This window comes from Bison bison, unplaced genomic scaffold (assembly GCF_000754665.1).
Source record: "Bison bison bison isolate TAMUID 2011002044 unplaced genomic scaffold, Bison_UMD1.0 scf7180017860680, whole genome shotgun sequence".
NCBI classification, from domain to species: domain Eukaryota; kingdom Metazoa; phylum Chordata; class Mammalia; order Artiodactyla; family Bovidae; genus Bison; species Bison bison.
In genome coordinates this window covers 4,882-20,442 of record NW_011491252.1, presented here as the reverse complement: position 1 = coordinate 20,442, position 15,561 = coordinate 4,882, and the positions used below count along the sequence as shown (strand labels likewise).

The following is a 15,561-nucleotide window of genomic DNA, read 5'->3' as shown; positions in this document are numbered from 1 at the left end:
ATATACACACATACATATATATATATATATATATATATAACTTTGGGTCACAAGTACTTCTATCTCTATTCTCTTTCATAGTAAACTTTTCACTCTCATATATTGGTCAGAGTCTGAGTATTTGCTGGTCCAAACCAACTCTTTCTGATTTAGAGACAACTGACAAAAAACAGTAGCAAAGCAATTAAGTAGAATGTGGAGAAATTCATCAAACTTTGATTAAAATAAAATTTTCAAGAAAAATTGTTGTCTATTTTTTGGTCCAAAGGTATGAAATTAAAACAGTCAAGTCAGAAGTTTATTTTCTACCTTAGTTGTTTTGCTGGTTTTAAAATATTGTATGAAAGATTTTACTGTGGTACAAGAACTGTGGATTTCTACTTATGGGATATCTTTCTTAAAAAGAGTGATGTACATCTTTGGATCTTTCTTTAATACTTTAGATATGTAAATGAGATGGATGATATGATCTCAGATTTCTATAAAATCAGGACTCAATATGTTGACTTCGGGTGAAAATAAAAGGTAGAAAAAGAAGGAGTAGCTTTAACTGAAAAACATTTATTTGCATCAGAAGACCCAAGGACACTATGTCCATTTCCAACATCACAGTCTTCATGTCTTCTGTGTTGACCCTAATAGGGATCCCAGGCCTAGAGTCTGTGCAGTGCTGGATTGGAACTCCATTCTGTGTCATGTATCTCATTCCTATGATTAGAAATTTCCTGCTGTTTATCATTATCAAATCAGAACACAGTTTCCATGAGGCCATGAACATTTTCCTAGGCATGCTAGGAGTCACAGATATTGCCCTTTGTACCAGCATTGTGCCCAAGATGCTTGGAATCTTCTGGTTTCATGTAACAGGTTTATTTTGATTCCTGATTGCCTCAAAAGTGCTTATTCACACATTACAGTGCATAGAGGTGGGCTTCCTCCTTGCCATGGCCCTGGACCACTAAGTCACCATCCACTGAGACATATTGCCATCTTCACCCACCCTTTAGTTACCCCAAATCAAGGCTGTGGTACCACTCCAGGCTACCATTTTTGTGTCTGCATGTGTGCTAAGTCGCTTCAGTTGTGTCCATCTCTGAGACCCTATGGACTGTAGCCTGCTGGGCTCCTCTGTCCATGGGATTCTCCAGGCAAGAGTACTGATATGGGTTGCCATTTCCTCCTCCAGGGGATCTTCCCAACCAAGGGACTGAACCTGCTTCTTTTACATCTCCTACATTGGCAGGCAGGATCTTTACCACTAGCGCCACCTGAAAAGACTCTGGTGCCTAATATTTATAAAGTTCTAGTTATAATCTTACCATACAAGAGTCATCTCCCACCCCTAATGTGAGCATATGGCCATTGTGAAACTGCTTGCAGGAAATTTCTGGGTCAACAGAATCTATGGTTTGTTTTTGGCTTTCACTGTTGCAAGAGAGTTCCAAAAACATCTACTTCTGCTTTCCTGACCATACCAAAGCCTTTGACTGTGTGGACCACAATAAACTGTGGAAAATTCTGAAAGAGATAGGAATACCAGACCACCTGACCTGCCTCTTGAAAAACCTGTATGCAGGTCAGGAAGCAACAATTAGAACTGGACATGGAACAACAGACTGGTTTCAAATAGGAAAAGGAGTACGCCAAGGCTGGATATTGTAACCCTGCTTATTTAACTTATATGCATAGTACCTCATGAGAAATGCTGGGCTGGAGGAAGCACAAGCCACAATCAAGATTGCTGGGAGAAATATCAAAAAACCTCAGATATGCAGATGACATCACCCTTATGGCAGAAAGTGAAGAAGAACTAAAGAGTCTTCTGATGAAAGTGAAAGAGGAGAGTGAAAAAAAGTTGGCTTAAAGCTCAACATTCAGAAAACTAAAATCATGGCATCTGGTCCCAACACTTTATGGCAACTAGATGGGGAAACAGTGGAAACAGTGTCAAACTTTATTTTTCTGGGCTCCAAAATTACTGAAGATGGTGATTGCAGCCATGAAATTAAAAGACACTTACTCCTTGGAAGGAAAGTTATGAGCAACCTAGATAGCATATTCTAAAGCAGAGACATTACTTTACCAACAAAGGTCCATCTAGTCAAAGCTATGGTTTTTCCAGCAGTCACGTATGGATGTGAGAGTTGGACTCTAAAGAAAGCTGAGCGCTGAAGAATTGATGCTTTTGAATTGTGGTGTTGGAGAAGACTCTTGAGAGTCCCTTGGACTGCAATGAGATCCAACCAGTCATCCTAAAGGAAATCAGTCCTGAGTGTTCATTGGAAGGACTGATGTTGAAGCTGAAACTCCAATACTGTGGACACCTGATGCGAAGAGCTGACTCATTTGAAAAGACCCTGATGTTGGGAAAGATTGAAGGCAGGAGGAGAAGGGGACAACAGAGGATGAGATGGTTGGATGGCATCACCGATTCAATGGACATGAGTTTGGGTAAAGTCCGGGACCTGGTGATGGACAGGGAAGCCTGGCATGCTGCAGTTCATGGGGTCGCAAAGAGTCGGACATGACTGAGCGAATGAACTGAACTTCACTGTGCAGGGTTTGGCCTTACATTCATTACATTGTCCTGTGTATATTTATCACAGCTTATTCTTTTGACCCAGAGGGAGGCAAGGTTGAAAGCATACAATACTTGCATCGCTCATATTGGTGTCTTCTTCCAACTCTACCTCCCTGCCTTCTTCTCCTTCCTTGACATTCGTTTGGTTCTCATATCTCATCTTACATCTACATCCTCATTTCTAGCATTTACTTGGTGTTCCCTCCATTTCTCAATCTACTTGTCTATGGTGCAAAGATTAAGCACATTCTTATGCATATGGTAAAAATATTCTGTTCATAAAATTTGCTATGAATAATGCAACCAAGCTTTTCTCTTTGTGCATGGTAACAAAATTTCAAAACAAAATAAAACTACAAAAATCCATGTTATTGAAATTCTTTAGTTTTCTATGTAATTTTTATTGTTCTTAATTTGCCATCATAAGTCAGTTTTCATAATCTGGCATGACAGCTATGTGACATAGATTCATGTACTGTATCTGGGTAAAGAAATTAAGAAACATAAAAGAATAAATACTGAACATAAGTCCTTTCCTTTTCTTGCAGAAATGGTGATGTAATGACCAATTCAGGAAGCAGCTTCTCGGTGAAAAAAATGTTCTAAACCTCAGTTGGGTTGTTACACATTTATGTCTCCTTTGCATAAAACCATGTAAGCTATACAAAGTATAATTTCTGTACTTATATTAGACTTTAATATAAAGTTTAAAATATAAAGTAAGTGAATCCTCAAAAATGAAACAAAACAAAGGACAAAGGCAATAAGTCTGAGGAATTGCTGTAGATTGGAGAAGTCTAAGGAGACATGAATATAAAATGCATTATATAATCCTGAATTGAATTTCAGGGAAGAAAAATATACATATAGGTCTTTGAACTATTTTTAACCTCAGATATGGACTAATACTTAGGTTACAATATTACTTCAGTGCTAAATGTCCTGATACTGTCTATAATACTACAGTTAGGCAGTAGACTATTTTTTCCTAGGAAAGCACATTTAAATATTTAGGAGCAAAGGAACACTATGTCTCAAATTTACTCATCAGTTCAGTTCAGTTCAGTCACTCAGTCGTGTCTGACTCTTTGCGACCCCATGAATCGCAGTACGCCAGGCCTCCCTGTCCATCACCAACTCCCAGAGTTCACTGAGACTCACGTCCATCGAGTCAGTGATGCCATCCAGCCATCTCATCCTCTGTCGTCCCCTTCTCCTCTTGCCCCCAATCCCTCCCAGCATCAGAGTCTTTTCCAATGAGTCAACTTTTCGCATGAGGTGGCCAAAGTACTGGAGTTTCAGCTTTAGCATCATTCTTTCAAAGAACACTCAGGACTGATCCCCTTTAGAATGGGCTGGTTGGACCTCCTTGCAGTCCAAGGGACTCTCAAGAGTCTTCTCCAACACCACAGTTCAAAAGCATCAGTTCTTCAGCGCTCAGCCTTCTTCACAGTCCAACTCTCACATCCATACATGACCACAGGAAAAACCATAGCCTTGACTAGACGGACTTTTGTTGGCAATGTAATGTCTCTGCTTTTCAATATGCTATCTAGGTTGGTCATAGCTTTCCTTCCTCATAAACACTTCATAAAAGTTGTCTAACTATCATATATCTATCCATATATCTGTTGAATTGTTCAGTGGTAAAGCAAAATTGAGAAAAATGTAAAAAATATATATATAAATCTGGGTAAATTGTATAAGGAAGCTTCTTACAATACTCTTGACAAATTCTGTACATCAATGTAAGATGTGTTTGTATTAAGCACTGTTCTTTAAATATCTCAATTTAGCAATGGCTGCCATTATTCACTCAGTCAACCAATCCAGAAACATCATTTATCTTTGATGTTGGCACTGTACCAACAATGTACCAACATTGTAGCAACAACTGTATCAAAGGTGTACCTTTGACATTGTACACCTAACCAATCATCTGATCTTAGTATGTATCTCTAAAGTATCCTCAAATAATTTATCTTCTCTCCATTAGTCACTATCTATTCTTTTTTTTTAGTCTTACATATGATCTTATGAAAAATAAAATACTGGGTTTTTCATCTTTCATTTGCTGGCAGTTTTCATTTAAACAGCATTATATTTTCAGCATAAAGTACCTGATGCATCTGTATCTTATTCCTGATATTTTGCATGCAAACATGTATTTTTTGCCTAGCTGATTTCTATACTACATTTAGAATTTAGTTAAATGTTTCCTCTAAGAAACTTAGCCATTTTCCTTATTTTTTTTCTCTACGTCTCCTAATAGCGCTCATAGCATGCATCACAGCACCTCTTCATTTTTTCTGTGTGTAACTTCTTTTTTCATATAGGTCACATGTGTAATCTATTTGTATACTCCTGACTTACACTTACATATTACAATTTAAATATGAATAAATGTATATTGCATGAAAGATTTAGAAAATAAATGCACAAAAACTTCTACCAAGCTTTTCATAATGAACATTTATTCTCACAATCAGATCAGATCTGACCAGTCGCTCAGTCGTATCTGACTCTTTGCGACCCCATGAATCGCAGCATGCCAGGCCTCCCTGTCCATCACCAACTCCCGGAGTTCACTCAGACTCATGTCCATAGAGTCAGTGATGCCATCCATCCATCTCATCCTCTGTCATCCCCTTCTCCTCTTGACCCCAATCCCTCCCAGCATTAGAGTCTTTTCCAATGAGTCAGCTCTTCGCATGAGGTGGCCAAAGTACTGGAGTTTCAGCTTTAGCATCATCCTTCCAAAGAAATCCCAGGGCTGATCTCCTTTAGAATGGACTGGTTGGATCCCTTGCAGTCCAAGGGACTCTCAAGAGTCTTCTCCAACACCACAGTTCAAAAGCATCAATTCTTCAGCGCTCAGCCTTCTTCACAGTCCAACTCTCACATCCATACATGACCACAGGAAAAACAATAGCCTTGACTAGACAGATCTTTGTTGGCAAAGTAATGTCTATGCTTTTGAATATGCTCTCTAGGTTGGTCATAACTTTCCTTCCAAGGAGTAAGCGTCTTTTAATTTCATGGCTGCAGTCACCATCTGCAGTGGTTTTGGAGCCCAGAAAAATAAAGTCTGACACTGTTTCCACTGTTTCCCCATCTATATTTCTATTCTCACAATAGAATAATTTAAATGTTTTCCTAATGAAGACATATGGAGGAAGAGTTGTTCCAAACTGAAATAACTTAATCATTTAATGTTTTCCTATTTGTGGAATGATAATTTTTTTCTACTATTAAATTAGTTTCAATTAATTTCCTTTACTTTTTGAGAGCTTAAGGTTTATAGAAATTTGAATAAAAAGCCAGAATTCCCATATAAACTTTCTCCACAGAATGAATGTTTAACAATTACACCTAAGTTAAGCTGCATTGTTTGTCACAAAATCGTGTCACCACATTTATTTGATATATCCTAAATTTAAAAACATATATCTAATATTTTTTTCTGTATGGTCTGCATACACCATACTAAGTTTTTTAATTTATTGAGATATAATTTTTATACCATATAGCACACTCTTTAGAGAGTATTAATCTCTGGTTTTTGACATATCCAAAAACCTGTGCAATTATCACTACTATCAAATTCCAGTACACTTAATAAAGATACTCCATCCCCCTTAGCAGCCACTCCCCATTCTCCAACCCCATTTCATGGCACACATTAATTGACTTTCTGTGTCTGTGATTTCTCATCTCTGGACACCTTATGTAAGTGAAATGAAACAATATTTGGCCTTTGAGTCTGGTTTCTTTGACTTAGAATAATGTTCTAAAGATTCATTTGAGTTGTAGCATAAATAAGAATTTCATTTACTTTCATACTTGAATGATATTCTACTGCATGAGGTACCTGAGTCTACTCTTGCACCAGGAAGCAGATCTCTGGCCATCTTATCCATAGTCCCCTTCTCTCTCTGCTTGGTAAAGATGTCCATCTTTATTCAAAAAATTCCACAAAAAGTATAAGCATGTCTAGACCCTTTAGATTTATATTCCCCAGATTTCATTTAAATTTATTTCTTTTTATTTGATGATGTGCACTGGTTTTGTGTTTTATTTTTTTCTGGTACAAATCCTCAGCTATGGCTGATTTCAATCTGCTGATATGAATCACTGAGTGTCCAGATGCAAAGATGTACACACACCCTGACCCTGGCTGAGCTGGGTTCCTTCATATAACTGCCCTCGATCCTATACCATTGCTTTCTCTGGGAGGATGATAAGTTTATGGCAGTTTAATATGAGGATGTGGTCAGAGAGTCTTAATTCAAAGGGAACAGGACTACTGAATGGGGTCTGACCCAATGACACAGGACAAAACCAGAGTGACTTCAAGTCAGGTCATCAGGTAATCCAGGGTTGTTTACCTCTTTCTTGTATTCTTCAATGAATCAAAGTTTATTCCTTTCATAATATTAAAGCTTAAAATCCTATTGGAAGGCACAAAGTCTTCTTTCAACCTAGTAAATACCTGTCATAATAACAGTTTCAGGTTGGACAGTTGATATCAATTTGTGAAAATATATACAGTCCTTTCATAATAATTCTGAATATGACTGGAACAACTGAGAGAGACATAATTTGGATACTGGAAAGATTTGTGTAATCAGCTGTTGCATGGAAGAAGCCCAGAAATTGTAACTGAGGCTCTGAGGTGAATGTTCCAAAGTCAGCACCTATTAGGACCCTAAATAAGTCAGTGACCTTAAATAAGAAATATAGAATTAGATTAAAAACATATTATTTTATTTCTCTGTCAGTATGTCTATGCTGACTAGTATGAATATCTCAAGCTGTTTTTATTTACCTTTATTGTCTCATTATTTTTGTAAATAAGTGTCACTTATTTGTTTTGTCTGGTCTTCAGCACTGTGTTTTCTTAGGAATTTTTAAAAAGAGGCTCATTTTGGTTCCCAGTCCTAAAATGAAACCAAAGTTTGAGAATTATTTTTAGATGCTAAACCAACTATTAGAGAAAAAATCTTGTATGTTCTGAATGATAGTGAGCTTTCTTTTCCATCCTTGTCCCCAGTGAAATTTAACACGCACTAGAGATTTGTGAAAACCAGTCCCCAGGTTCATCCTATAGTATAAAACATTCACTCTTCACATCTGAAACGTTAGAACATTTTCTCCTTTATGGCTTCTTTGTGTATTATCACAGATGATCCCTGGTAAGTCATTGTGGATAGAGATTCAGCACTGATTATGGGAAACTGAAGGGTTGGTTTCAAAAAGAATGAGTATGCCATGTGATCCAATATAGTTCCAGGAAAAAAAAAAAAAAAACAATACAGTCTTATAGTAGTTGAGTGTTCAATCACTAGGGAGATGTGCCCCATGTTTTTCACAGCATTTTTGGATCAGTTAACGCTACACTTGGTGACAAGTTGTAAAGCAAGTTTGAAAAAAGATTTTTGGAGAATATCTGTGTTGATAGATGAATGGAAAACCTGTTTGTTAAAAGGTCAGGAAATTACACATGCTCAGACTGGAAAAGATGCAGGAAAAAAGATACCCATCAAGTAATTCTGTAGAAATGCTCTTTCACATAAAGGACTCATTTAATATCTCAAGATATTTGTGAGACAAAGATAAATGTGCATTGATTAATAGCTGGCATTTATTGACAGATCAATGCACCTTATGATTCCTTCCAAATATTTAGATGGATTATATCATGTAATACAATCACATCATAATTTGTTTCTATCCATGATATTTCTTTATAATAAAGAAACTAGACAATGTAAAATTTCATAACTGAGTACAGGGCAGGCAAAGCTAAGTAGGACCATCCAGGATTTAAATTCCGTTGAGTGGCTTCAGATCCTTGACAACTGACAGCCACGACCCATGGCTAATGTGTATCATTGGAGCATATATTTGAGACTTTAAAATTTTTCAAAAAGAGGCAATTTAAGGTTCATTTTAAAGAATACCTATTTGTCATCTGGAGCTTTCCTAAAACATGATAAGCTATTTCAGAAAACAAAAAGAGTCCTCTATATTCACTGGAGTACTTGAGACAGAAATCAGTGGATGAATGAGATCAGGGGAGACATTCAAGAGGAAATATTCCTGAGATTGTAGACAGTATGGGATTAGAGTCCTGGATTCCTTAAATCTTTTAGATCGTGGGATTTAGGCTGATTTAAAGTTGGAGTTGTAAGGAATACTAATAATTCAAATTTCGTGCTATAAAATGACTGAGGTATATTTACCCAGGCTTATGAATTTCAAGAGTTTAAGATATCTTTATCCCCTTTCTAAACACACAGAGTGTCTTTGAGCTTGTCTTTTGTCATTCATTGCTGTAAATCTCAAACCACACACTTTTAACCTCATCTCCTCTAATTTCTGCTACGTAAGACAATGAGTTTTGCATATTTTCCATTCTTATTATTCTTTTGCTGTACCACATTACTTTACCATATATTTATGCACTGTCACAAGTGTGTTTGTGACTAGATCCCTTTACACTTAGCTACCATGTTTTTCAAGCCATTAATTAACTTCCCAGCAGATGATATTTTTTTACCTTCCACAGAAACCTATTCTTCAACCCCAAAATGAAAAATCAAATGGTTTAAAATACTAACTTCACATGTAATATTCAATCCTTTATATTAACCATCATCTGCTTATGAACTGATTTATATGTGATAAATGTTCATTGATATACAGCCTCACCATATCTCACAGGCTTCTGTGATTTTTGTACAAACTATCTTAGAGTGCCCTTCTCCATCTCTTTTATCTGGTTAATTTCTATTGACAAATGATTCCCTTTTATAAACAATTTATTCTGCACATTTGGATTAAGTCATAAAACTATCAATTCTTATACATTAAAACCTATTTTTTTTTCCTGCTGTATAAAACTATACAACAATGCTTAGCAACTGAGGGGATGTGCTATTCCTTTCACATCCAGGAGATATTTGGTGATACCTGAATATATTTTTCATTGCCAAAACAAGGAAGACCTACTGACATCCAATGTTTAGGAAAGAGAAATGTTGCTAAACCTTCTACAATGCAGAAAATTACCCCAAAACAAAAAATTGATCTGAACTACATGTCAACTGCACCAAGGTTAGCAAACCCAGGGCTTCCCTGGTGGATCAGATAGTAAAGCCTCTGCCTGTGATGCAGGAGACCCAGGTTCAATCCTTGGGTCTGGAAGATCCCTTGGAAAAGGAAATGGCAACCCACTCCATTACTCTTGCCTGGAAAATCCCATGACAGAGGAACCTGGTAGGCTATAGTCCATGTGGTCACAAAGAGTCAGACATGACTGAGTGATTTCACCTTTTTCTTTTCTTTAGGAAGCCCTGCCCTAGAAGAGTATCATCAGGACTCATAACGTTGTGTCAATGAAAAAAGTAATCTAAGAAGTGGAAAATTTTATTTGTGCCCAACGGAACATTGAGCTTCCCTGGTGGCTCAGATGGAGAAAATTCTGCCTGCCATGTAGAAGACCCAGGTTTGATCCCTGAGTTGGGAAGATCCCCTAGGGAAGGGAATGGTTACCCACTTCAGTATTCTTGCCTGGAGAATTACTTGGATAGAGGCGCCTGACAAACTATAGTCCATAGGGTAACAAAGAGTCATATAACAGAGTGACTAACACGTTAGCACTCCTGTACAACCTGCCTCTCTTCACTCTCCATCTCTTAAAGTCTTCCTTGGTGACTCAGATGGTAAAAAAAATCCCCTAGGAGACCTAGATTCAAAGAAAGTAAGGGAAAACCACTAGGCCATTCAGGTATGACCCAAATCAAATCCCTTATGATTATACAGTGAAAGTGACAAATAGATTCAAGGGATTAGATCTCATAGACAGGGTGCCTGAAGAACTATGGACAGAGGTTCACAACATTGGACAGGAGGCATTGATCAAAACCATCCCAAGAAAAATAAATGCAAGAAGCCAAAATGGTTGTCGAAGCAGGCCTTAAAATAGCTAAGAAAAGAAGAGAAATGAAAGACAGGGACAAAAAGAAAGATACAACCAACTGAATGCAGAGTTCCAAAGAATAACAAGGAGAGATTAGAAAGCTTTCTTAAGTGAACAATGAAAAGAAAGAGGAAAACAATAGAATGGGAAAGAGTAGAGACATCATCAAGAGAATTAGAGATACTAAGTGAACACTTCATGCAAAGATGGGCACAATAAAGGACAGAAATGCCAAGGACCTAACAGAAGCAGAAGATATTAAGAAGACATGGCAAGAATACACAGAAAAACAATATAAAAAAAGGTCTTAATGACCCAAATAACCACAATGGTGAGGTCATTCACCTAGAGCTAGAATCCTGCAGTGTGAAGTCGAGTGGGCCTTAGAAAGCATTACTACAAACAAACCTAGTAGAGATGATGAAATTCCAGCTGAGCTATTTAAAATCCTAAAAGATGATGTTATTAAAGTGCTGCACTCAATGTGCTCCCAATTTTGGAAAACTTGACAACATTTTTGTTTGTTGAGTTGTCCACAACAGCCACAAGACTGGAAAAGGTCAGTTTTCATTCCAATCCCAAAGAACGGCAATGCCAAAAAATGTTCAAATTATTGAACAGCTGTGCTTATTTCACATTCTAGCAAGGTAATGCTCAAAATCCTTCAGCTAGGCTTGAACAGTACATTAAGTGAAAACTTCCATATGTACCAGCTGGATTTAGAAAAGGCAGAGGAACCAGAGATCAAATTGCCAACATCTGTTGTATCATAGAAAAAAGCAAGAGAATTCCAGAAAAACATCCACTCTTCTTCATTGATTTGGCTAAAGCCTTTGACTGTGTAGATCACAACAAACTGTGGAAAATTCTTCAAAAGATGAGAATTCCAGACCACCTTACCTGCTCCTGAGAAATCTGTATGCTGGCCAAGAAGCGACATTTAGAGCCAGAGATGGAGCAATGGACTGGTTCAAAATTGGAAAATGAGTACATCAACTCTGTGTATTGTCATCTTGTTTCTTTAACTTATATTCAGTGTACTTCATATGAAATACTGAACTGTATGAAGCACAAGCTAGAATCAAGATTGCTGGGAGAAATATCAATAATCTCAGATATGCAGATGATACAATGTTAATGGCAGAAAGTGAAGAGGGCCTAAAGAGCCTCTTGATGAAAGTGAAAGAAGAGAGTGAAAAAATTGGCCTAAAACTCAACATTCAAAAAATGAAGATGATGACATCTGGTCCCATCACTTCATGGCAAATAGATGGGGAAACAATTGAAGCAGTGACAGATCTTATTTTCTTGGGATCCAAGATCACTGCTGATGGTGACTACACCCATGAAATGGAATGACAACTGCCTTTTTGGAAGAAAGCTTATGACAAACCTAGACATCTTATTAAAAAGCAGAGACATCACTTTGCTAACAAATGTCCATCTAGTCAAAGATATGGTTTTTCCAGTAGTCATGTATGGATGTGAGAGTTGGACCATAAGAAGGCTGAGGGCCAAAGAATTGATACCTTTTAATTGTGATGTTGGAGAAGACTCTTGAGAGTCCCTTGGGCTTCAAGGAGATCAAACCAGTCCATCCTAAAGGAAATCAACCCTGAATATTCAATGAAAGAACTGATGCTGAAGCTGAAGTTTCAATATTTTGGCCACCTGACGGGAAGAGCTGACTCACTGGAAAAAACCTTGATAATTGGATAGACAGAGGGCAGGAGAAGAGGATGACAGAGGGTGACATGGTTGAATGGTATCACTGACTTGATGGACATGAGTTTGAGCAAGCTCTGGGAGATAGTGAAGGACAGGCAAGCCTGGTGTGCTCCAGTTCATGGCATTGTAGATAGTCAGGGATGACTTAGTGACTGAACAACAAATTGAAGATTATAAACCAGGAACATCATCTCATAAAGCTCTGAGAACTGTACCCCTATTAGAAGTCAAAGCAAAGTTATATAAAATTTTTGAAACAGAGAGATGTACTTTAAGTGATGTATTATTGATAGTTTACAATATTCACATCTGCAAGTACTATTTGGTTGGTTGTTGTGACCCCTTACAAGACCATGAATCCTATTTTCATGCTCCCATTACACAGCAACTATTAAGTATTCCAGATTATCTATTTCATGAAGAATCCATGACCCTCAGTTAGGCAATTCTCATATTAATGGCAGCTATGTGAAAGTCACTCAGTCATGTCAGACTCTTTACGAACACATGGACTACACAGTCTATGAAATTCTCAGGCCAGAATACTGGAGTGGGTAGCCTTTCCCTTCTCCAGGGACTCTTCCCAACCCAGGGATCGAATCCAGGTCTCCTACTTTGCAGGCGGATTTTTTACCAATTGAACTACCAGGGAATCCCAAGTATTCCAGATTATCTATTTCATGAAGAATACATGAGCCTCAATTAGACAATTCTCATATTAATGGCCATTATGGACATTTTAAACCCAAGAAACAGCCTGTATTTCAGTTAAGTTACACTTTTTCCCATGTCCTACACCCCTGAGCCATTATGAATGAGTCCTTTTGCCACTATACATTGCTGCTGCTGTTTCGCTTATGTCCTAGGGATTCCCTCTCCTCTAGGTATCTTATACTACATATAAAAGAAAAATTTTAAGCCTTGATTTGAAATCTTTAATTTTTAAGCACATGATAAATTTTATGTAACTCAGCTTTTAGAAATATAGGCAAAAATAGTACAGTTTTATTAGAAATGTAAAATGTAACAAAGAAGTTTTGCCCAAATTTGCTAAGCACACATGGATTTGAATGACCTTTCCTTCAATTCTTACTTCACCTTCTCATAAAGGACTACCAAACTTACATAAAGACAGATTGCATTGATTGGTAGATATACATATTATGCTTTTGAATTACAAGAGTTTCTACCTCTGTCATCTTTAATAGGGAATTTTTCATTCTAATATACTAATCAGAGATTGTGTATTTGCTGGTCCAAGCCAACCGTGCCTGATTTAGAGACAACTTAGAAAAAGAGATGCTTCCCAAGTGGTCCTAGTGGTAAAGAACCTGCCTGCCAATGCAGGGGACTCAAGAGATGAAGGTTCTCTCCCTGCGTCAGGAAGATCCCCTGGAGGAGGTTATGGCAAACCACTCCAGTATTCTTGCCTGGAGAATCCCGTGGACAGAGGATCCTGGTAGGTATAGTCCTTGTGGTCACATAGATTCGGACATGACTGAAGTGACTTAGCAAGCAGCCAATAGAGAAAAAACAGACTAGTAAAGCTGTTAACTGAACTATGTAGTGTGGAGAGAGTCATTAAATTCTGATTTAAATGCAACTTTCACACAATATAAACAAGTCTATTTTCTTTGCCCACAGGTCTAGAATGAACTAATAGTCAACACAGCAGTTTATTTCCCAATTCAGTTGTTTTTCAGGTTTTAAAGCATTGCCCAGCTGTGCACATAACATTTTATTGTGGTACAAGAACTGTGATATTGTGTCTGTGGATGTCTTTCCTAAAAACAGTGATGTCTCTCTGTTGACCTATGTTTTACTCTTTACATGTAAATGAGACTGATGATATTATCCAAGATTTCTGCATAAATCAGAAAGACTCAACATCATGATTTTGGGAAAAAACAGGAAGATGGAAAGAAAGTGGAATTGAATGAGAAACTTGGGTTTGCATCAGGAGACTCAAGGATTATGTCCATTTCCAATATTACAATCTTCATGCCTTCTGTGTTGACCCTTATAGGGATCCCTGGTCTAGAATCTGTGCAGTGCTGGATTGGGATTCTATTTTGTGCCATGTATCTAATTGCTATGATTGGAAACTCCTTGCTTTTGATTATCATCATATCAGAACACAGTCTCCATCAACCCATGTACATTTTCCTAGGCATGCTAGGAGTCACAGATATTGCTCTCAGCACAAGCATTGTGCCTAAGATGCTTGGAATCTTCTGGTTTCATGTAACAGAGATATATTTTGATTCTTGCTTGCTTCAAATGTGGTTCATCCACACATTTCAGTGCACAGAATCAGGCATCCTCCTAGCCATGGCTCTGGACCGCTATGTAGCCATCTGTTATCCACTCAGACATGCTGCCATCTTCTCTCACCAGTTAGTCACTCAAATAGCAGCTATGGTAACACTCAGGGCTGCCGTTCTTGTAACACCATGCCTAATACTGATAAGGTTTCGATTACAGTTTTACCATACAACAGTCATCTCTCATTCCTACTGTGAACATATGGCTGTTGTGAAACTGGCTGCAGAAAATATCAGGGTCAACAAAATCTATGGTTTGTTTGTGGCCTTCACTGTTGCTGGGCTTGACATTGTATTAATCACGTTGTCCTACATACAGATATTCATCACAGTTTTTCGTTTGCCTCAGAAGAAGGCTAGGTTGAAAGCATTCAACACTTGTGTCGCTCACATCTGTGTCTTCCTCCAGTTCTACTCCCTTGGTTTCTTCTCCTTTTTTGCACATAGATTTGGTTCTCACATTCCTCCTTATATTCACATCCTCTTTTCTAGCACTTATCTGCTGGTCCCTCCATTTCTTAATCCACTTGTCTATGGTGCAAAGACCAAACAGATCCGTGTCCCTATGGTAAAAATATTTTGTTCAAAAATTTACTGTGAGAAAAACGTTTATGTTTACCTTTTTGTGAATAGCAACACTATTTCACAACACGATAAAACAACAAAAAGTCCTTGTTATTGAAAATGCTAAAGTTTTGTATTTAATTAATTTTTTTCAACTTGCCAGCATGTTAGCTATTAGCTATTAGGGCATGAAAGCAGTCAATAGGATTGTGGATCTTAGCTGGATAATGAGAATGAGAAACATAAAGGAGGAAAATAGTGAATATTTCTCTTTTAAATTTCTCTTTCATTTTTTTTAGTACCTGCTTGAGTGTCCTCTTGTAAATATCCAACTCTGGAAAGATTCACAAATTATGGATCTTTCAATGAATTTAGATACA

General features: G+C 37.5%; 1 protein-coding gene and 1 pseudogene across 1 annotated transcript; both read left to right on the top strand.

Moving 5' to 3' along the window:
• The first annotated feature begins 590 nt into the window (after positions 1-590).
• On the top strand, positions 591-2,863 carry LOC104982824 (annotated as a pseudogene).
• Positions 2,864-14,267: 11,404 nt separating this feature from the next.
• LOC104982825 (olfactory receptor 52A1-like) lies at positions 14,268-15,299 on the top strand. Its single transcript, XM_010832274.1, has one exon. It carries the CDS (start codon positions 14,268-14,270, stop codon positions 15,297-15,299), a length of 1,032 nt encoding a protein of 343 aa, XP_010830576.1.
• Positions 15,300-15,561: the final 262 nt, after the last annotated feature.

What these genes read in the sequence shown, in the direction of transcription:
- LOC104982825 (XM_010832274.1), top strand. Translation starts at nt 14,268, where the DNA reads ATGTCCATTTCCAATATTACAATCTTCATGCCTTCTGTGTTGACCCTT.